Here is a 24,845-nt window from a genome sequence, read left to right on the forward strand (position 1 = left end):
TTGAATTGGGGGGGGGGGGGCAGCCTAATTGTTTTTAACATAAAAACCTTCAAAAATCTTCTTCTCCAAAACGGCTGAACAAATCGAGGGAAAACTTTACAGGTATGATTCGACTCTCCATGAGGAACAAAACCTTCTCCACCGATGACATCATAGGTCACATGGTTTGACCGCTAAGATTTTTGAAGATGCTCCGGGAGCCATGGTGTTGAACCTGGTTTTGCCGGGTAAAGTTTTTTTTTTTTCTCCGTTGATTCTTGTAGCTTGGGGGTACCTCTTAATACAGGGGGGTGCCTGGTGATATCCCTTGAGCATTTTTAGTTATTAACTCCTTTATGCCCGAAGCACCAAAATCCTAGAAAAATAGGGATTTATGAGATTTCATGCAAAACACTCAAATCAACTGCATCAAATTTGCTTTCTCCAAAGTTTATTCCTAAAGGAGGTCATGTTCAATGTATTTGATTCCACATTAATGAATATTAACCCTTTTAGGCCATGTCAGCAAAACACACTTTTGATTAGAAATTCGGAGTACGTGATACAATGATACAATATTGCGTGTGCTATAAGATTACATACAATGATACAATGATTCAGAGTACATGATACAATATGCTCCTGAAAAAATGCAATATTCACGTGCTGTTCGAATAAACAATGAATAGTACTAATCGGAATGCATAGTACAGGTATATTAATTGTGTATTTCAATCCGTATCAATTAAGTGTGACATCAGCATCATCAACACACTGGCAGGTGTGAAGGGCAAATCTTGCTGATGATGGTCTAGTTCAGCCTATTTGGATCTTGAGCATCCTACGCTGAAACATGCACAAAACATTGTGCATGGCAAACGATTCACTTGACAGCTGCACTTCTTGGAGTTACAAGGGCTTTCACTCTTGCCACCACACCTGATCATCTCCAACATGTAGTTTGGGGCAAGTTTGGCACCTTCCGGTAGATGGGTTGGGCTACGTACGCATAGTAAGACGCTACGGTATCGCATCCCGATATGGCATGGGCTGGTAAAAGGTTCTTGACAATTTGTGAACACTTGCCAAGTGTCGACTTGATGTCCACTATTGCCCTTTCCTTGTGGGGGGATTCCATGATGAGTGGTACATCAAGTCCTGCCTGATGGTAATGGTGAAGGAGCAGGACAAACACGTCTGTGTCATCAGAAACCACGGAGATATGAAGGGCTTCTCCAGCACACCCCAGGACTTGTTGGACAATGATGGTGTCGGCTTCTTCCTGCTGACTTTCTCGATAATATCGGCTCCTTATTTCTTCCATCCTGATCTCGATGGGGCATGGGTCCTCCCCTGTCACCACCAAGTTGTGTTTGTTTGCGCTCTGTAGATGGAAAAGCCTGTCTTGGGTTCGTTCCTCACATAATAATGGGATTAGCTGTTTTTTGTTTTCAATGGATGACAAGACAACCTTCTTGGCTGGTACCTTTGTTGATAGGAGGAGATGATGTTTCTTGCTGACCCCTGTCTCCCTGGCATCTCTGGTGATGGATTGATGCTGTAATCATAATACCTGTCGAAGATGAGGTAGACATCACAGTCTGACAGGTATGAAGTCAGCCGTGTCTTAACATTTTGATGAAATCAGCTATTGTGTCATCAGCTGGCCAGTGCTGGTCCAAAGACGGGCTGATCCATCAATGACAGTGACATCTGCACCACCGGCATTCCTCCTGGAGACTTTGACCTGGAGTGACTTCTTCAATTTGGACTTGGCTGTACAAAGTCGCATTCCATCCTTGGTGAATATGGCAGTTGGGACTGGTGTCAGCTCAAAGGCGAGGACATCGTTCACATCAACATCGCGGTCACTAGACTACAGTGCAATGAGCCGTGAATAGACAGCATTTAGGTCGTTAATTTTGTAGTCGCCAACTTTGATGGATTTGGTTGCCATTGTCTTCACTTGCTTTGAGATGATGTTGTAAAATCCCTCTGGCCAGATCTTCTCAAAATCTTCTAACATTGCCTCCCCGATCTTCACGGTACTCTGCATTGACACTTGGTGGGGCTATCTTCCTACTGGTGATGCTCACGATGCTCTCCCTTGGATGTTCCTTGGGATCCAATGGATGGAGGCATGTGTCCAGTTTCTGACAAAGTCTAGCCCTGTCCATGGCATCTGCTATAACCCTAACTTTAGCCTCCTCCTTGTGATAGAGATGAACTTTAGTCGTATTCATCTCCTCCTCTTCCATCCCCTTCATATCTGACTCAATCTTGCAGCACATGTGGCGGCTAAGAGCTCAGATCTTCAGTGCCTCTGGCTTCAAGGTTATCCCAGTGACCCCTCCTGCACTGTGGCCGAACCTCATGAATGGGTTAATACACATACATGTCAATCTAAGGTGTGTACATATTGTCATATCTGAAAATGCTCAAAGGGTATCACCGGGCACCCCCCTGTATTTTGAAGAGGTACCCCCAATCAACAAGAAACATCAGAGAAAAAAACTTTACCCGGCAAAACCAGGTTCAACAAAATATCAGCCTGAGACTCCCAGACCAAGAATAAACCTTTAAAAATCCTCTGTTCCAGAATGGCTTGACAGATCAAGGGGAAACCTCACCCTGATATTCCCCAAGCCTTGGTGATACCAAGATGTTCATGAATAATTAATAGGTCACATGGTCTGGCAGCCTTATGGGATCGAAGGAAATCTTTAATATATATATATATATATATATATATATATATATATATATATATATATATATATATATATATATATATTTCTCTTGAACTGCTTCATCAATCGACGTGAAACGTCACAGTTATGATCTAGTAGTCATGGGGAATATATGTTTTAAATTTCAACCTGATCGGACGCATGGTCTAGCAGCCAGAATTATTTAATATTCTGAAACTGGGTTCAGGGATTTAAATCAAACTTTGTAAAAGTATGTATAATGAGGTAAAAATGTGGGTGGAGGTATATCTGGCAACGTCAAAGAGTGCTATTCTCGTTCATTATACTGTACTGGTGTCAAGATGTTCCAAATAAAAACGAAATATTTTAATACCAAAGTAGTGAAATTGGAGACCATTTCTCTATTAAAGGTCTGGGTATATTGAGGAATGCTTTTCCAACATCTAAAAACTAAATATTTTAACACTAAAGTAGTGAAATTGGAGACCATTTCTCTATTAAAGGTCTGGGTATATTGAGGAATGCTTTTCCAACATCTAAAAACTAAATATTTTAATACCAAAGTAGTGAAATTGGAGACCATTTCTCTTTTAAAGGGCTGGGTATATTGAGGAATGCTTTTCCAAAATGTGTTCAATAACTGCAGCACACGGACAACTTTTAATTATTTCAATGCCACTGATAATGATTATATGATATACTCGACATTAAATACCAGATGGCTTCGAATTAATCTTTGAAAATATACAAGTTGCAGCAATCGTAACTTTCTTACTTTGGAAAAATGAACTCGGTCTCGGACTTATCTCAACAAATAAATAAGACTCACAGCCTTCCCCTGAATGCCCTCTTCAGCAAGCAGTACAGCTTTATATCTTCAATCACTATGATGGCTCATATTGGCAGCAATTTTGCTATCAGCATCATACTTGTACGTTTTTTTTTTTAATTTGGGTTGGTTTCACCACCAGTTTGAAAGATTTATTTTTCTTTTCATTCCTTTATAATTCCCATTGACAGGGGAAGAACAATCTTTTATCAGTGCATTGACTTATTGACACAATTGCTACATGGAGGCAGCCATTGGCAATGACATCATTAAGCCGCTGTCACAACTTGAAGTTTTAGCCAGCGTATGGCAACGTATCAAAATGTATGTAAAACGCTGGCGTGCGCTGAACTATTGATGTTTTTTTCAGTTTTTGGTGTATTCATAACGAGTTGGACGTATGCATAACGTATTGTTGTTGTGAAGGTAATGTTGAGGTAATATTTTTTTTTTTTTAGATGAGATCCTGTTCTAGGTGGTGTAGTTGTTGTTGTGAAGGTAATGTTGAGTTGAGTAACGTACACAGAACGTTTCAATAACATATAGATAACTTATACCAACGAATGCTTAGCATGTTCTTGGCGTTCACAACCTATGCCCAACGATAGTCTAACGTATGCATAGCGTGCGGCAGCGTATCGCCGACGATCACGTGGCGTAGTCTATTAAAAGGCTGCCGCTCGACGATTCAAATCATAACCGCACTAGACATCGAAGTGTCAAGGCCCTGTCACACCTTGACGTTTTAGCCAGCGTATGCCGACGTATGAAAAATTTGCCCAATACGCTGGCACACGTCGAATACGTTATGGGTAAGTTTTGTATACGTTAAGGCCCAGTCACACCTTGACGTTTTAGCCAGCTTATGCCGATTTTTGGAAAATTTGTCTAAAACGCTGGTACACGTCGAATACGTTATGGGTAAATTTTGATAACATTGAGAGCACGCTGAAAAAGAGTGCCATACATCGTTGTACGCTGGCTTTAAACGTTGTACTTTTCGGTTGTCCTCAAATTTTCCATGCTTTAAATTTTAAGACTCATGTCAGCGTATGACTCACACGTTCCGCATAACTCTGGCCATAAGTTGTAGGCACAATACGCGATCGTTGACACACGTTACTTGTAAGTAACTCATAAGTCGAAATACGTCGAGGTAATGTTTAGTGTACCCGAAACTTATTTCTAACCTATGAGTAACGTGCTTTGAACCTATGTGTAATGTATCTCCAATGCATATTGACGTATGTAGACATATTTGACGTCTTCCGGACAACCACAGAAGTTAATGAACGTGTTACTAACTTTCAGCTACCGTAGAATGGCGTATTGGCAGCATTTAGGGGAATTGGTATATAAAAATGGGGTTCACACAGGAGGAACCCGTCAGTGTTCCAGACTCCATGGTTTTTTTTTTTTCTTCGGTATGACGGTGATGTTGACACTTCGATTTCTAGTGCGGTTATCATTTATATCGTTGAGCGGCAGCCTTTTAATTATATTATATTATATTATAACCACACTAGAAATCGAAGTGTCAACATCACCGTCATGCCAAAGAAAAAAAACCAAAATAAAAAACCATGGAGTCTGGAACACTGACGCCAACCATTACCTCGACGTGTTTCGACTTATGAGTAACTTACAAGTAATGTGTGTCGACGTGTGTCAATGATCGCGTAATGTGCCTACAACTTATGGTCAGCGTATGCGGAACGTGTGAGTCATACGCTGGCATACGTCGAAAAATTTTGACCACGTTAAAATTTGTCCACGAGCTTGGCGTACTACAACGTATGCCAGCGTGCTTCAGCGTGCTCTTAACGTATACAAAACTTACCCATAACGTATTCGACGTGTGCCAGCGTTTTAGACAAATTTTTCATACGTCGGCATACGCTGGTGAAATCGTCAAGGTGTGACAGCGGCTTAAGCATGTACAGTGTATCTCGTGTGGTTTTTCCCAAACAATTGCCGTGGACTGAGCTCATTCCGATGCCATGTACTACTTAACTGAGCTCCTTTTGGCAAACCTCTGGAGATAAAATAGTCTTAATTTTCACCAATTGTGGACTGTGCACCTTTTTGTAAGCACACCCATTTGGTTCCTTTAATCTGGAATAGGCAAAGCCGAGAAGTGAACGTAGAATTCTTCTTACATTCGCTTCTTAAATATATCAAATTAAAGTCTTTTTTGCTATGAAAAAATAAATATTACCTTAACATTACCTTCACAACAACAACTACACCGCCTAGAACAGGATCTCATCTAAAAAAAAATATATTACCTCAACATTATACCTCAACATTACCTGCATAACAACAACGACACCGCCTAGAACAGGATATCATCTAAAAAAATAATTACCTCAACATTATACCTCAACATTACCTGCACAACAACAACGACACCGCCTAGAACAGGATCTCATCCAAAATATATATATATATATATATATATATATATATATATATATATATATATATATGTATATATAACCTTAACATTACCTTCACAACAACAACTACACCGCCAAGAACAGGATCTCATCTGAAAAAAAAAAATTACCTCAACATTACCTTCACAACAACAACGACACCACCCAGAACAGGATCTCATCTGAAAAAAAAAAGTCCTCAACATTACCTTCACAATGACAACAACACCACCAAGAACAGGATCTCATCTAAAAAAAATAAATATTACCTCAACATTACCTTCACAACAACAACTACACCGCCTAGAACAGGATCTCATGTAAAAAAAAAATATTACCTCAACATTACCTTCACAACAACAATTACACCGCCTAGAACAGGATCTCATCTAAAAAAATTAAAATCCTCAACATTACCTTCACAACAACAACTACACCGCCGAGAACAGGATCTCATCTAAAAAAATTAAAATCCTCAACATTACCTTCACAACAACAACTACACCACCAAGAACAGGATCTCATCTGAAAATAAAATCCTCAACATTACCTTCACATCCATAACTACACCACCTAGAACAGGATCTCATCTAAAAAAATTAATATTACCTCAACATTACCTTCACAACAACTACACCGCCAAGAACAGGATCTCAAATGAAAAAAAAAAATCCTCAACATTACCTCCACAATGACAACTACACCACCTAGAACAGGATCTCATCTAAAAAAATTAATATTACCTCAACATTACCTTCACAACAACTACACCACCAAGAACAGGATCTCAAATGAAAAAAAAAATCCTCAACATTACCTCCACAATGACAACTACACCACCTAGAACAGGATCTCATCTAAAAAAATTAATATTACCTCAACATTATACCTCAACATTAACTTCACAACAACTACACCACCAAGAACAGGATCTCATCTGAAAAAAATAAATACGAGAAGCGAACGTAGTATTCTTCTTACATTCGCTTCTGACTTTACCTATAACTTGTTCACAACTGTATACGCAATTTCCGGTTACTTCGGCCTGGATTCGGGATCAGCGATCAAATAATGTAAATCACGATTAAAAATTATTTTTGATGATGCGGGAGATATCTTTATTAAAATCAATGGAGGAAATATACACCATGTCTGATATTTGGGTCTTTCATGTCTCCGACGATGCCTTATCTCCCGGCATGCTTCATTCCCCATGACAAAAACCGGAAACAAAAAATAACCAGAAGCAAAAAAAAACCAGAAGCAAAAGGGTAATAGCCAACGACACGGATTCCAAATTGCCAGGGGTATTGTGTTGTTGTTGTTGTAGTTGTTGTTGTTGTTTCCTATTCTCTCATGTGCACGCGTTAAGTATGAAGCTCACTGCGTTCGCTATTAAGCTGATGGTCACACAACATCGATTATCAAGTTGTTCTCCTCATGTCTCTGTTCCCCACTGTTTTGTCCTTCCCACTCCTGCCCCTCTTGTCTCATGCCCCCCTCCCCTTTTGCTGTGCATTGTGTGTTAGCTCTCATACAAGACTTGACAAGGTATACAAAAAAAAGGGTGAAAGCAAAGTAACCTGCAAGTGCAACACATTCGTGGGAACTTCTGCAACAGTGTTGGGAAGAACTTTCTGAACAATATTTGATTTCCATTGTAGAAAGAATGCCACGACTATGTTCGGCTGTTATATCTGCAAAAGGTGGCTACTTTGATGAGTCAAAATTTTAGATTAAATTTTGTTCAACAAAACGGTTCCATCATTTCTTTTTTTATCTGCAATTGTTTATTTGTTCTATGCTTTAATTTCAGAGTACATTGAAACATTAAACTGCTTAAATTTCAGTAAAAACTGGAAAAATGGGGGTGTTCTAAAACTTCTGACTGGGAGTGTACCTTAACAAAGCTTTACAAGCCTGATATGATAGTTAATATGGAAATTGTAATTAAATGATTTGTAAAAACCCTAACCAAAAGCCAAAGGACACTATAAATGCAAGTGTAATGAAAACACAAAAATCTTCACTGGAGAGGGTAGAAAGAAGCTAAGGTAGGACATAAAGCAGAAACAGAAGGAAGAAGTTAAAAGTATTAAAGACAGAAGTAAAAGAACAGAAATTAGAAAGAACGAAAGTTGGCAAAGGTAAATGTTTTACAGCCTTAGCTTATCCCCTGGATTATCCACTCGCAAGGAAGGATGGTACGACATGGATACAACTCAACGATGACTGGTGTTAGTTCACTCATGGCATATCACACCACGGTTCTGCTTATTGTGCTGTGCAGCTCCAGAGATCTTGGCACAGAAACCCTACAGCAAAGCAGTGGATTGCTGGTCCATTGGCGTGATTGCCTACATCCTGTGAGTTTCTCATGTGGCATTTGCACTGCATTAATAATGTTCCGGCAAAACTTTCAGCACAATGCTTCGTTAAATGTTAATTGCTATCGAGAGTGATGAATTGACAAGGTTGTCACCCAACAAGAAAGAAAAAAAACATTTTGTAAACGAGGAGCTTCCTTTGTGTTTACACATTACAGAAGGGTCAAAATATTTGACCTTTCCCCCTTGAAACACCTTTCCTGTTCTAACTATTATGTCAATCTTTTTCTTTTTCTCCACCCTCCTTTTACATTCCCCTTACCCTCCCCTTCCCCTCCCTCTTCTGTTTCACGATTATATTTTGTAAATTTTGACTCCCTCTCTGTAGACGACATGCATCATCTGTAGATGGCCCCTAAGTTATTCTACATTTTTGTTGACACCAATGTATATAATTGATTGAGATACTTATAAACATAAACTTCATCTCACGAGCAAAATTAATAAATGAGGCCTTAAGGGGCGCTTCAATGCCCATTTTGTTAATGGCACCAATTTTATATGACTTCCATCACCTTTCGAGTGATGTTTCGAGTAAAAGTAAAACTTTTCGAGTAAAAGTTTCGAGTAAAAACAGTAAAATTGGAGTTCCCAAGCATGTTAAACGTGACTTTACTTTAACCATGGCTATCTCGTGTTGATGAGATCCAGATTTATTTCCACTACTCCCACTTGGAATGAGACTGCCAAATTGGCAGTCATATGAGGTTGATGAGAATGTTAAAGTGTGTGTGTTCATGTGCATGTGCGCATGTCACAGGCTTTGCGGTTATCCACCATTTTATGATGAAAACGATGCTCGGCTCTTTGAGCAAATTCTTCGTGCCGAGTACGAGTTTGATTCACCTTATTGGGACGACATCTCAGACTCTGGTATGAGCCAGCCCTGCCACTTTTGCTTCACTTTTCTTGATTTAATTTCCTTGATTATCCCATTGTCTCCAGGGTATTCCACCGCATCTCTTTTTAATCATGTTGCCTTTTCATGGTGCTCTTCTCTTCTCAAGTGTCCAGCTGAATTTGCCTCTTCACTTTCCATGTGTATTACTTACTCACTTGGTTTGTTTGATTTGGTTCTACTATTATGCCACATCACATTCTGATGTTCTCCAACAAAACATCCTCAATGTGTTCTCAACTGCCTCTCCCCCAAACTCCACTTCAATCCCATTATTTGTGACACACAATCACATTTTCAGCCAAGGATTTTATCAGTGGCCTCATGGAGAAGGAACCCAGAATAAGATTCACCTGTGAAAAGGCCTTGCAGCACCCCTGGTACGACACTCGCCAACATGTGGAGGTGCTTTACCATTTAACAGAGCCGCAGGAATTTAACAGAAAATATGTTAAAATGTTTTGTTACCCCTTCACCATTTGCACACAGGATAGCAGGAGACACAGCTCTCGACAAGAACATTTACAGCTCAGTGAGTGAGCAAATCAAGAAGAACTTTGCCAAAAGTAAATGGAAGGTGAGCGGCTGGTAAAGTTTTGAGGTTGCTCATTTACATATTATTTAATTTTGATTTTGAAATAAGCATACACGACACTTATCCCTACATCCTGCAAGGGCCATTCTGAAAACACTTTAAACTGCAACAACAGAAAGCCAGTTAATGTCTTATTTTGGATATCCAATCACTCGACACGTATCCTCACCATCAAGTACTGGATATTTTACAATCAATTGTTCATATCATTTGATATAATTGTCCATGTGATTTGCTCTGTCAATTGTATTTACTCTCCCTTGATGAACATTGCCTTTGGAAATCGTGAATTGACGATAATCTTTTCCAGCGTAGAATGATGATACATTTCCATTGAAATATCCATTGTCCCTCCTAATATCAGCAGCATCAACAAAGGCAAAAATGTTTTATTACTACACATGGAATTACATTTCTCTCTTTTTCAACATCTCAATGATAATTTTGTTTCTGCAGAACATATTGCAATGTGTATGTAAAATACTTCTTCCCAAGTTTACGATCTGTTGGGTGAACGTCACTGAGGAGCCGTAGGTCTGTCCTGCAGGGCTATGTCCTTGCTTTGATTATAAACCCCAATTTGTTCACCCCCCCTCCCCACCCTCATTACCCACCACACTGCATGAGCCCAGTTTCTCCCCTCACCCCATTCCATCAGAACCCAAGGGAATGGATTTTTGGCGCAGACGATTACGCTGCCATAGTTGTACTCCTAATTATGGAGTCATCTGGGAAAAAATTTGGCCCAAGTGCTTGCCAAAAGTCCATTTACAAATGGGGGTGCACACGGACACTGAATGAGTTGTTGCACTGAGAGTCTCAGCTCATTAAGATAATGCATTTAGTAGAGTCGGCAGGACAAGAAGATGCTCAAGAAAGACAGGGAGTTGGTCAGCTGCATCTCCTTCAGCATTTGCCTGTTTATCTGTTTATCTGTCTGTCTGTTTATCGCCGACAGATCACAATTTTTTTACCGATCTTCCCGAAACTTCACCATATGGTAGAGTTTGTCGTAAGGAAGAAGCCTATTGTTTTTGAGGTCAAAATGTCAAAAGGTCAACAAAGGCCAAAGGTCAACAACTACGGTGGTATTTCTAAAATCATCAATTTTCATTCCATTGTCTTGAAAATTGAAGAGGATTTATATTTCAGGTAAATGAATTCAATTAACCAATTATTTTTTGAGGTCAACATCGGCCCAAGGTCAACAACGAAGGAGGTGTTTCAAAAATCCTCGATTTTCATCCGATTCACTTGAAAATTGAAGAGGACATACATTTCGGGTCATTGAATTCAACCACCATTTATCGTGGAGGTCCATATAGGCCAAAAAGGTCCACATAGGCCGAATTTCTAAACTTGTCAATTTTCATCCGATTCATGTGAAATTTGAAGACGAGTTGCATATTTGGTCATTGAATTCAACCACCAATTACTTTTGAGGTCAAATTTGTTTTATGGATTTTGCGAGTATCGTGCTCTGCATGACGTCTTCTTCCTGCTTTCTTCATTTACTTGAAATAAATTATTATTTATTCTTGTTATTATTTTAATTTTAATTATGTAATTTAATAATTATTTTATTTCATATTTAATTTAATGATTATTTATTCGTGAAATAAATTATATTCGTTGTGTGCAAATTGAGCTTTTCCCCCACCGATCTTCCAAATGAAATGTAAATAATCAATGTGGGCTCCTTGGATAGAATATTGAACTTGGGTTTGATTGTTTACATGTCCTCTAATTGGCTAGGGTCGTGGTGGGTAACCTGTGAGCTGCTTCCGTCCAGCCCTCAACATACCTATCTGCGGCCACCCAAGTTTTACACGTTACACTTTACACTGTTTCTGGTCATTTTGAACACTTTACACAAAATATGGTCACTCAGAAGTCACATTAAATAAGTGGTATTGGCAAATGCACAGCCTCCTGATAGGGATTAACACCCATGCTGAAGGACCCGTGTACACCGTGACATGCACGCCGCGTGAACAGCCAATCAACAGTCCAATTTACACGAAAACGAACAGCGAGCGGGACTGTCAGTCCGTTTTCAGCAGTCTCTAAAAGCATTGGTAATTATCAGATTATTATAATCCAGTTACCCAATTTACAACCCTTCAGGAGGAAGCCCAATGAATCAAAACAATTTTACAGCACAGCATGATGCAGAGGAAAAGCAGACACATGGTCTTCAGAAAGAATAATCTATTAAAACAGAACGAGAGAACATCAACGGAACGGATCTCAGGATGAGAGATAGACAGACTTTTACGATAAATAGATCAAAGCTTTTATATTGCGCTTGTGCATTCCAGACCAATTGCAGCCCAACATACAGGTGTGATTGCTCCACCAATCGTGCCTTGAGCACCAGAAGCCAGAGTGGAGCCAATGGCTGGCCCTGTTGTCGCAGCCTCATAACAGACTTCACGCCACTGCCATGACACCCTGAACCCAGTTTGGTTCTCATCCACTCGTAGAAGAGGAGGAACACTTGACCTCCAACCTTTAAATTTGAACATCCTCCCCCTAGGAAGGATAACCTCTCTCTAAACATTGATCATCTGAATCTTCAGTGTGAATAGGAATGGCGTGAAGCTAAACCCTTAATCCTATCTCTGACATCCCTGCCCGTCCCCCCAAAAAATGAACGTTACAGTGTGTTTATACTTTAAATGCTTTATCTTCTGTATTGATGTGTTCTCATCTTAATGTTTACATCATGTAATATGTAGCTTTTCTTGATCTGATAAGTTAGGCCATGGGATGAATGCTCCAAAAAGGCTTAGTTTTCGAGTTCCGTTCACGACTTCCATGGCATTGTGTAAATCTCATATCAAAAGATGTATTAATAGATTAGAATGTCAAATATACTTGTTCTTTTTGTCAAAAGTTGCACATTTTTAGTTCACCTGGAGCATAGTTCCGAGGAGCTTATGGGATGGCATGTCGTCCGTCCGGCCGTCCATCCACAAATACTTGCAACTTCTTCTCTGGAACCATAGATATGATTTTGATGAAACTTTATGACAACCTTCATCACTCTGGATGTACCAAAGTACGTTCATGGCATTAAAAAAAAATCTGGCCCTAAAGGGGTCTATGTGGGTTTCCCCCAAAATAGGTATTTCCTTTCTTCTCAGAAACTATAGACAATTCTGATTAAACTTGACCACAAACTTTATCACCCATGATGCACCAAAGTTTGTTCATGATATTTTAAAAAAATCAGGGTCTGGGGCAGTTTAGGGGAGTGGGGGGGGGGGGGACTCTCTTTCCAGAAACTTTGAGGCCAAATCGTTGGTACTGCTTCCTCCAACCAGATTTGAATCAGAAAATTTAAGGATCTTGCTCCAGTATCCTCACCACAAGGTCATCACTGATTCCCGACAGAATAGCCTCCGATTACAGACTTTTTCAGAATGGTGTTGCATCATCGTGTCATTCTTCAGAGAGAATACACGTACCTGTCCACTCAGCTTGCAGCTACTTGTAAACATTTAAGAGCACACAGTAAACCAGAAACCAGCCTATTTCAATCGTGAGAGGTGAAGGCCTCCCTTAATTCATTTTCAGTTGTGTTTGGTGTACTCGCAATACTAGCCAAGTGCAAGCTGGCAAGAGTGAGCATCCATGGGAATCAAACACACACCAGCCAGTGGAAAAAGAAACAAGTCTTTTCTTTTCAAGTCACTCAACTCACCAATCAGCTCAAGACCCCAGATATATTTATATACATTTTTTTTAATGTATTTTTTCTGATTCCCCGAGCAAATTCTAAATTCCTTTGCCAAGACTGACCACACACTACTCTAGTTTTCCATAATCGTGCTGGATAACGGAATAGCATTTAATATGGGCTATGCACTGCTTTCAAAAATAATCTCACCATTCTTTCTTCTGTAGCATACTCCGACAGGATGGTGCAGAGGTAGCGCGCTTGCTTGCCTTTGAGCTGTCCAGTCTGTGTTAAATGCTCGGCTAGAATGCAATCTGTTTCTGAACTGGTGTTTCCCAGGCAGGGGCAATGTATCACAAAGTACACCATCATACGGATGGTTGTTAAGTTGGGTGTCCCATCTGCTTGCATTATTATAGATTGTGAAGTATCGCTGGCAACCTGACCAAATTCACAATTACTGCCACCTTCATTTCCAAATTCCCAATGGCAAGCTGCTTTGTGAAAAACTTGGACCAAAAAAGGTTCCCCAAAACGAGCCCACAAACACTTGAGAATAATTGCAACCATTGAAGTTGAATCCGTAGTCGTCTTTCTCGTCATCCAAGCATAATTGGTGTTTTATAATGACACAGCAGTCAAAGGGTTAAATACAAATCACAGTGAGATTACACTGACATCGTGAGAGTGCCATCCTAAATTTACCGCAAGGAGGAAGCTATTCATTTACAACTCTCCGTAAGACAAATCATGATGTTTCCTCCAAAACCTCATGGACCTTAAGTCATGTAGTAAATCACAAATCATGTTTCATTTCATGCTCTTCTCCCGTCTCGGTAATTTCATGGTGACTGATTTCCTGGCAGCGTGCGTTCAATGCCACAGCTGTGGTAAGGCATATGCGGCGCTTGCATCTCGAGACTGGGCCGGAGAGTGCGAGTCCAAACCCGCCACCCAGCCCGAACCACATGGCTGTCCCTGCTGCCCCAGGTCTTGCTCCTAACTGTGAGTTATTTATGATGTATTTTTTTATCTTCCCAGCCACCCGCACTTCCACTACATTAATGAAACGTGATGGTGTGAAAAGGAACCGTCTCGCTAATCCAGGAAGGATTAATTGTGACCCAGTCCGAAATTGCTTGTGGAAATGTGTTGTTTAACATCCACCAGCCAGGTTAGAATCCTCCTCAAGAGCAGGTGCCAACAGAAACTATTTGCTTCCTTGGAAACACGAATGGTTGGCCAAAAAGGTGAAGTTCTTTTCTCTCAAATTGCGCTGTTAAAGGTAAATTAGAGGCTGTAATTGCACTGAAAAAAACAACTCTTCCTTACATTCCAGGCTGCGAATCGGTTTTTCCACATTACACTGTGTAACGCTGATGATGGTGAAAAGTCGATGGAAACTCGCAGTCAAAGTAGGGCTGTTGATAGTGCTGGCAACACAACAATGAGGGATCTCACCTGCCACCAATAATGTTGGTATCCCTTCTGAAGTAGAATAAAAGGCAATCCCATTCACTGGACAGCTATTTTAAGGGAATTGGCAGATGGACAGATGCACACGTCAACACGTAGTTCTACCTTCTTCATATTGGGGAACAATTATCGGTGGTGTATTGGTTAGAGCATCCGCTCCGAGTCTTGGAGGTCAATGGTTCAAACGACGGTTCAAACCTCAGCGAGTCATTACAAACACTTTAAAAAATGGTATGTGCTGCTTCCTTGCTTAATGTTCAGCATTTATTAAGATAGGAGCAATGGACAAGCCCCATAGGTTGGCTGGTATCCATGAGGAGGAGGAAATTCCTCCTGAGGAATTGCCCTATTGAATGGCGATGAAAAAGGAGGAGATGCTCGCACAACAGTTGCTAAATGAGAAGGTGCTCTCAGGCTAATCTCTCACACATGGACATGCAAACACAGCCACTGGGCACTTCCCCCATGCCCAGTGGCTGTGTTTGTCTCGGATAACAGTCTTGTGTTGTCGTGTGTGTGTGTGTGTGTGTGTGTGTGTGTGTGTGTGTGTGTGTGTGTGTGTGTGTGTGTGTGTGTGTGTGTGTGTGTGTGTGTGTGTGTGTGAGACAGCTCCACTATGAGCCTTAAATCCTGTTAAAATAAATAAATGAATATAAAGGTGAGTGTTGGAAGGTGTTGGGCAAGATCCGTTGCGATTGAGTTCCCAAACTGCTGCTCAAAATTACTGCAGCGAAGGCAAACATGCCAAGATGAACGGGAAAGAAAAAAGTTTTGTTTGGTGGACGGGAAGATTTTGTGGATTCGAAATTCCATCAAAATCTCCAACCACCAAGCTATTAAGGTGAGCTATTCCGGGATTATTTGCACTTGAAAATTGGATGACTGGCACATTGATTGTTACTTTTACACTCTCCTGCCAAGTTGTAACCTGGCCAAAAAAAAGCCATCTTATCAACAACACTTAATGTCTTGTTCAAGTAATATGGTTATGAATATTCAAACTTGTTGCTCTTATTTTCTTTGATTCTTGTGCATGAGAAATGATTGGTGCATGAGCGAATGGGCTCGAAATGTTTCTACAGCATCGACATTAAACACCAACTTTAAAATACCTTGTTATCATGACTTTTCTGCACACATCATGATCACGAGCAAATACCACCCGTCGCTTCGCTGATGGGAATACTAAATGGGGGGGAAGAGAGAAAGAGATGGGTGGGGGAGAGAGAAAGGGGGACGAGTGAGGAGGTGGAGGGGTGGGGGAAGGGAAGGCAGTGAGAGGTGAGAGGAAGGGAAGGCAGCACTGCGGTGGAGTGTTAATTACAATTTATACTGTCTCATCAAAATGATTCTGCAGAGAATAACAGTGAAGATGGAAACAAAGTAATGTCTCCAATCCATTTTTTACCAGTCATACTATAAATACCACCCAGAGGTAAACACCACCCGGACATGTCTGGAGATAAACGCAGTCCAGAAAGAAACCCACCCAGAGACAAACACTGACTGCACATAAACACCACCTGGACACGTTTGAAGAAAAGCACTGCCCAGACACATCTGGAGTTAACCTCCTGTCCAGACATAAACACCACCCAGACATGTCTGGAGACAAACACCCGTCCAACATAAACACTGCTCGGAGCTAAGCTTTCCGGAGACAAACAATGCTTGCACACATCCTGAGACAAACACCGCCCAGAGGTGTCCAGAGACAAAATCCCGTCCAGCCGCAAACACCGCCCAGACACGTCCGGAGACAAACAACGCCTGGACATGTCCAGAGATAAATGCAGTCTAGAAACAAACACCACCCAGAAACGAACACCGCTTGGACATAAACACCGCCTAGACATGTTCGGTGAAAAACACCTCTCGGAAACATCATGAGTCAAACTTCTGTCTGGATATAAACACTACCCAGATACGTCCTGAGACAAACAACACCCGGACACGTCTAGAGACAAACTCCATCCAGACATGTCCGAAGACAAACTCCATCCAGATATATCCGGAGCCGAACACCACCCAGGGATAAACACTGCCCAGACATGTCCAATGAGTGGAGATAGAGATGTATGGGAGGATGCTGCTCTGTATTAGGTGGGGACTGAGCGAGGATGGGACAGAGAGAGAAAGAGAGAGGTGGGTTGGGGGAGGGGGTTAGCAGAGAGAAAATGTTATGCTTTATGAACAACACGCGCGCGCGCTCTCACACACACACACACACACACACACACACACACACACACACACACACACACACACACACACACACACACTGTATTTGTGCTTGGCCGATATTGGCATTTCTTCAGGATTCGGCAGATTAGAGTCAGTGTGATTACTGACTACAGTACCTATTGTATGCAACCCAAAAACCTTGAGTAGCTTTCACCCTTGTTTTGGTGGAATTTAAATGAACAAATTATCAAAACAATGTTGCATTATAGATGTTTCAGGGAGATGTGCATAAACATTCATCTTTATATACAGCTGCCAATCATCATGTGATGGGTGGAAAAAAAAATAGCTCTGTAATTTACAAAACACATTAATATGGCAAACGACTCGGAAATCCGGCATTATCAGATATATTTTGCTTTGACACTCACAAAGAGAAACCATATAATCTTTGTAAATCATGTACTTTTACCTTGTAGTTGTAGCAATTGTCGACTGCACATCCGGATTGGGGCATGAGCTGGACTGCTATCCACTGTCAGGTGCTCGGCGAGTGGCTTAAGCACTAAAGCAAGCATTCCAATTAGATGGTTGATAAGGAATGGCTGGTGAGGCTGTGCCTGCATACCATACCGGGTCCCTTTAACTTTAACTTTACTTTAACTTAAAAAAAATGTCTTCACCAAGCCCGCAACAGTTAAATAAATTAAATGAATTCATTCCAATAATTACTTTATCCACAAAAGAGTTGCTGTTTAATGTAGAACAACCCCGGAGACATCGTAAAGTTCAATCACCCGTGAAATAAACATTGCAGATAATCTGCAACTTTGCCTGCTCGTTTGTGCACACATTATGTGGTACATTGGTTCGCGGTCCGTGCAAATGTTATAACTTTATTTTAAAACGTCCGTTTTTCACCAGATTTGCTTTCAATCTCTGTAGAGCACCTCACAAAACCTCCCAAAATGTAGACACAGATGTGGCAGACGCTATGGATAAGCAGTCTTTCTCCTCTGGGGACAAGGCACGAGGTCAAGCAGTGAGTGCATTCAATCATATAGGTCAATGAAGCTTGTTAATTTTGGCACATTCCTTCATATTTTGTTTGCTCAATATAATTATCCAAACAGTAGAAAAAGATAAGTTTAATGCTTTGGAAATTTCACATTTTCTTGTTAATATATGGAGAAGGGGGAACCACAGCCTTGCTTGCTTAAATTAAATAGGTATATTGGCTTAGTTGGAAGACTCGATATTTCGTTAAATTATCAGACTTCACTCCAGATTTCGACACTTATATCGTCTGGATGATATCCGATCCTCAAAGCCAGAATATTAATCCGATGATATACTTTAATTAGTTTGTGAGAGTAGATGTGGAAAATGCATGAAATCGCTCCAAGCTCCGAAGTTGAAATCTATAGCACTTATAGATGAGATATATACATATATATACTGTATATATATATATATATATATATATATATATATATATATATATATATATATATATATATATATATATATATATATATATTGTTGTGGTTACCAAATTCGCAAACCACCATTCAGGTCCCTTAGGTGAGGTATCTCGGTAAGTACATGTGTAGTTAGGCCCAAACCCGTTGTCTAGTGGGAATACATGTCATTTATGCGTGCTGCGACTCTTCAGGATAGCCGTTTTTCTTTTACTATCTTTGTTTTGGACCAACCGCCATTGTTACAACCACAACATCAACCACCCACCGCGGCGCCGCTTCACGTCACACCTCGCAACCATCGCATCGCCACCGTTCTTGCGCCGCTTGTGGGTACCGGTGTTGGACTCGTGCAGGGCGCGCGCCGAACAGCGTGTACAAAACCACGGATTTTCCACTTCAAAAACGGATCAAAAACGACACACGCCCACTTTTGTTCTGTCCAATCGGTGAGCGAGGGGCGATTTGGCCCCGCCCCCAGGGCGTTGGAGGGCGATCGATATATGCAAATTTATGGATCAAAAAGCATTCACGCCCACTTTTTCTCTGGCCAATGGGGAGCGAGGTGAAAGGTCGAAGGGAGGGGGTCAAAGATGAGAGAGCGAAGCCACGGGGCTGATATAAGCGACCGTGTTCGTCAGTCAAGGGAACAGAGAGTTAAGACTTCGCGGGCGGTGGAGTTGGGAAGAAGGAGCAAAAAGGAGCTGGTCGCCGTCGTGTGCGTTGGAGTCGGAGCGGAGGGGACAGAGCTGTGGAGAGGCGGCGAGGGCAGACGAGGGGGTGCTCGCGTCGTGCAGGGAGCTGCACCCCAGGGAGGCCGACAGCGCGACCTGGCCGAGGTGGAGACGCTCGTCGCGGGACTCGAGGCAGAGTAGGAATCCTCTATACCCCGAGCATCAGCAACCCCCTCCTGTTTCCCCCCGCGCTGAGATAGTGCGACCAAGGGGGCCCCTTTCCCACCCCCTACCAGACACTGCCCGCGAGGCCTGCGGAGTTGAGGCACCATCGCCGCTCCACGTCTCATCACCAGACGGGTAGGCCCGACCCGGTCTCGGCCTCAGGCCCGCCTCATCCTTGAGGGTTCTCTGTTCTTTTCCTTGGTTTTGGGTATGTGTTGTCGGCGCCGTCTGTGAAGTAAAATTGTATAAGTGTTGCCGTGTGCTCGCGTAATCGGTATTAGATCTGCATTGTCGCATTTGCTTTTTGTGTAAAATTGCATTGTGTTTCTTTTCCTCTTTTCTATGTGCTTTTGGTGGAATTGTATATGTGCGCTTTCCGTTCAGCGCGAATAAATGTGCTTTGTGTTGAACTGTTTCCCGCTTCGCTTCGTCATTTCTTTCATTGAATCCTCATCTTGCTTCACGTAAAGGGTTGGTAGTGGGCTGAATATGCCCGGTAATTAATCGAACCGTCGAGGTCGACGAATAACACCGCTCGGTTATCCCGATAGTACGGAACGGGTCGCTTAAGTGGCCCGTGTCTGAAGTCGACCTGCGGCGAGGTGCGATCGCCCGGTCTACCCTCCGTGTGGGTACTTAGGTAGGTCGAATTTGGCGAGCAACCCTATCCCACGCGGGGGCTGATTGGCTCGATCGCGGTGAGACCGAAAGGTCCACCCGTGACTGGTTCCCGGCGTTAGTCCGAGAGGGTCACGACTGGATTGTCCGTCCGGTGGGCGACGTGCCGCGATTCGAGTTACGTGGCCGTCAGCACGCCGGCGGGCGCGAATCCGCAACACTGGTGTCAGGTCGTGCGATACAAATTCATCGCCCTCCTGGCGGCACTGGTATCTGAGAACAGGAAAACGGGCTCTCCTGTCTCCGGCTAAATTCACGGGAATCGGTCCAGGGGTGAGAGAAGCGACCCCCGATTCCCTCCAAATTACGAGCGATTCAAATTAACCCTTCACGAGAAGCAAGATGGCGTCTCAAGGCGAGCGGGAGCCGGGGGTATTAGAAATGTATATGTGTAGTAATGTAGAATCCATGGCTCAGGATGGAATGCCCGTGCAGGAACATGAACTCGTCCAACTGAACCCAGAGCCCGAAATAGGTGCGGCAGCGGCCGCGGTGTATGACACCTCCCCTCCCCCTCTCCACCAAAACCCTTTTTTTTTTTTTTTTTTTTTTTTTTTTTTTTTTTTTGTATACCTTGGTCGAGGCTCGAATGAGAGCTAACACACAACTCACAGCAAGGAGGCATGAGACAAGAGGGGTGGGAGTGGAAGGGACAAAACATTGGGGAACAGACACAGGTGAACTGTGGAAGGGAGAGGGATGGGGATGGGACGGGGAACATGGCGAGGAGAAGATGGACATTACAGGGACTTTCAGGAAGGAAAGCAGGAGAATTGAAGGAAGTGGGCTTGGGTGGATTATCGGGGGTAGAAAAGATCGAGGATTTGGATGGGGGAAGATAAGAGGTGGTGGTGAACAGCTGTTTTGAAAGACTGGTTGGAAGAATGGGAAAGAATAGAGTGAGGAAGTTTATTCCAAAGGCGGGAAAAAAGAGGAATGAAAGAGTGAAGATGAGCAGTGATTCGTGATTTTGGTAGTTTTACCAGAAGGGGGTTGTTGGCGGACCTTGAGCGCCCTGTGGAAATGTGGTTGGGACAAATCGCAGAGAGAGCAGGGGGGCAAGGCTGGAGAGGAGTCGGTAGAAGACAGAAAGACCACCGACCAACCTGCGGTGATTGAGTGAGAGGCCCAAAGACTCAGCTTCATTGCGGGAGATGCCAATGATCTTAAAAGCCCTGGTTTCGACAGCGTGAAGTCGAGAAAGGTGGGAGGCAGGAGCACCAGCCCAGAGGGGAGAGCAGTACTCCATCAGGCTACGGACAAAAGCTTTGTAAGTAGTCAGGAGCTCAAGAGGGCCGAGGAAGGACTTTGCACGACGGAGGATTCCCAGTCGGCGACTGGCTTTTGAGGCGAGGTTGGAAATGTGACTTTCCCAGGAAAGGTCATGGCAGATAGTGAGACCCAGAAGCTTGAAAGAAAAGACTTCTTCCAGAGGATTGTTGAGAAAGTGGATGGGGGTTTTGTAAACGGTCCTTTCGAAGAGACATAGTGAGAGTGTGAGATTTGTGTGGATTGAAAGACATGTTCCACGTGTTGGACCAGTTTGTGATTTTATCCAGATCTGCAGTGAGCGAAGAAGCTGCTGCTTGCCGGTCTGAGGGATGACAGATGGTACGGCAGAGGGTGGAGTCATCGGCAAAGAGAAATAGAGGATTTTCCAGAGAGTCCGAGAGATCATTGATGAAAACCAGAAAAAGAACAGGGCCCAGAACGCTACCTTGAGGAACTCCAGCCTGCACAGGAAGAGGGGATGAAAGAACTCCATTTAGGGCCACACGTTGACTGCGACAGGAGAGGAAGTCTGCGAGCCATGAGTGGAGATGGCCTTGAATACCATGGGAAGAGAGTTTGGTGAGTAGGGCAGGGTGCCAGACTGTGTCAAAAGCACGTGATATGTCCAGGGATACGGCTCGGATTTCCTGTCTGGCATTGAGGACCTCCATCCATTGATGGGAGAGCAGTAGCAGCATATCCAGGGTAGAGTGACCTGGTCTGAAACCAAATTGATGATTGGAAATCAAGCCCTTCCAAGATTGGAAACCCTTCCCCGATCCCTGCCGAAACGGCTCACCCAAGCGCACCCGACATGGCCCAGCTATGCGCCATGCTGGCGGCAATGACAGCGAGAATGGATGCAAATACACAACAAATGAACGAAAAGATGGATGCAAATACACAACAAATGAACGAAAAAATGGATACATTCACAAACGAAATAAAACGCATGAAAACTAAAATGGAAACAAACATGAAGGAAGAAACGAAAAAGCTCCGGGGGGAGACGCAGAACATGGGCCGATGCCTGCAGGCGGGCATGAAGGCCGTGACCAGGGAGCTGGGAATGGCGACTCCACGTGTGGGAGCAAACGAGCTGGAAGGGGGTGCAACGGCTGACAGGCCCGCGGTGGAGGCAGGTAAGGAAAAAGTAATTCGGGAGACAAGAGACGAGGTGAAAGTAATTGCGAGGGAGAGAAAAGAACAATTAATACGGAGAGCAAGGATGAGGTACGCGGAGATCGTGAAAGAGCAAGGAGTGAAAAACAGGGAAGGACGGGAGCGACTTAAAGAGAAAGCAAGGTTGACCTACATAAAGATAAGGGAAAGACGCCAGAAAGAAGCGGAGACGAAGAGACAGGAGGGGACAACAGAAACTTATAAATGTATAGAGACACGGGAGACAGAAAAAATAGAGAGACAACACGATGAAGACGGGGTAAGTGACGCGCACACACACACGGAGGTAGTGGAGGATAGTAAGGTTGAGCTGGCGGACTGGGTAGGGACCCAGTGCGAGCACCTGGGTGGCCTCCTCCAGGAACGAGGGGAGGGAGTATGCCCCCTTGAGGCGAGTCACGACCAGGTGAGTTCGGTCGTGCTTTGCGAGGTTGGGGGGAGGAGTGCTGTGGACAGGTGCACGGAGAGCTTGGGGGGTATAGAGGCCCCGGAGACCCTTGTGGGGACACGAACCCCCAGTGTAGTTGTCCCTGTGTGTGTGGTGCAAGGTGTGAGTGCGTCCACCGTGTGTGGAAGCGAACCCGTGTGTGAGTGGTGTGGTGGCGATGGAGCCAGAGTACGTGCTTCCCAGCACGCCGTGCGTGGGTGAGGAACCGTGTGTGAGTGAGGCCGTGTGTGTGAGTGAAACGGCCAGTGTGAGTGAGGCACCGCGGGTTAGTGCCCCCGCGTGTGTGGGTGAGGCACCGTGTGTGGATGAGGCACCGCGGGTGAGTGCTCCCGCGTGTGTGAGTGAGGCACGGAGTGTGGATGAGGCACCGCGGGTGAGTTCCCCCGCGTGTGTAAGTGGTATGGTTTGTGTGAGTGGTGAGGCACGCGTGAGTGAACGGCCGTGTGCAAGGTCGCTGAGTGCAAGGGAGACCGTGTGTGTGAGAGAGCGGTATGAGAGGGAGATGTCGGTTGGCATGCGGGAGCACGCAGCCGCGTCTCCCGGTGTGAATGTGATGGAGTGGACTGTGTGCGTCGTAACACGCAGGTATGCGTGTGTGGAATGGAGGCGACGACGGCGACATGTGAGTAAAGAAAGCAGAGTAGCGTCTGTAGCTATTTCGGGGACCGTGCCGGGTTCACCCAACCGCGAGCACGCGGTCCGTGCTGTGCAACGCACGAGACCGCCACGTGCTCGCTTGCGAGAGTGAAGTCCTGGTCCGGAAACGCCAGCGGTGGATTTGCCGATCCCGCGGACGGACAAAGTTTAGGCAGGTAAATGGATTTGGACCGGACGGGTTCTCCACGCGATCGTGTGTGTTAAGCTCCAACGGGCAAAGCACATGTGTTCGCGTGGGGAACCCCTCGAGACGTGGGGCTTGTGTTTTTTTTTATATGCGCACGGTGACGCCATGGCTGCACGTGGGGTTGGAATCCGGCAGGAGGGGTATCTCTGCCGGATGGTACCGTCCAAGGAGGGACGAGGAACACGTGCAGCTGCATGACGTCACGGGCAGGTGCAAAGTGCGCGAGTTGCCGCGCTGGCGCTGCGCATGTAAAGAAAAAAAAAAAAAAAGAACAAGCCTCACTTTCGGGTGCAAAGGATTCCTGGGCAAGGGGTGGAAGACCCCCTTACCCTGGGCACAGGATGGAAACTAGTTAGAGGGAAGGGTTAGCTTAGTTAGACCGACTTCATGGGGCAGGGGTAAGTCCTCATGGAGTCCGTGGAATGGATTAGTTAGAGGGATTGTAGCCAGATTTAGGTTGGGAAATAAAATGATTGATTTGGAGACAGTGACAGACAGTGAATGTGTAGAGGGGACGTAGCTTAGCTACGTAGGTTAAAAGGAACGTGCTGTAGTTTAAGGGACGACGTGGGAGCACGAGTTAGTTAGGGGATGCAGTTAGAAGGATGGCAGAGTTCAGCGGTGAGTGTGTTGAAGAGTTGTGGGTTGTGAGGTGAGTACGTGTACATGTTGAGTGAGTGAGGCCAGCGGGTCTGTGTGTATGGAGCGAATGGGGAATGCATGGTGCGATGAGTGATTGGGGGGAGGAGTGACTCCCGCCCAAGGGACCCCGGGGTCAGTGTAGAGTGAGTTAGGGGGTTAGTCAAATTGAAAAATGGAGGTCGTTTTGTGGTTGGTGGGAATGTAGGCTCGAGACCCA

General features: G+C 43.8%; 1 protein-coding gene across 7 annotated transcripts in view; it reads left to right on the forward strand.

Moving 5' to 3' along the window:
• LOC147018066 (calcium/calmodulin-dependent protein kinase type 1D-like) overlaps nt 1-24,845 on the forward strand; it is a 164,622-nt gene that overhangs the window by 132,152 nt on the left and 7,625 nt on the right. For all 7 annotated transcript variants that reach the window (XM_085897371.1, XM_085897372.1, XM_085897376.1 and 4 more), the window contains 5 exons: nt 8,248-8,323; nt 9,105-9,217; nt 9,544-9,622; nt 9,732-9,819; nt 14,389-14,527. In XM_085897371.1, the coding sequence (XP_085753497.1) occupies nt 8,248-8,323; nt 9,105-9,217; nt 9,544-9,622; nt 9,732-9,819; nt 14,389-14,527 (495 nt within the window). The remainder of the gene's footprint in view (nt 1-8,247; nt 8,324-9,104; nt 9,218-9,543; nt 9,623-9,731; nt 9,820-14,388; nt 14,528-24,845) is intronic.

Source organism: Eptatretus burgeri, chromosome 10 (assembly GCF_056783735.1).
Source record: "Eptatretus burgeri isolate ZD-2024b chromosome 10, Ebu_testis_v1, whole genome shotgun sequence".
NCBI classification, from domain to species: domain Eukaryota; kingdom Metazoa; phylum Chordata; class Myxini; order Myxiniformes; family Myxinidae; genus Eptatretus; species Eptatretus burgeri.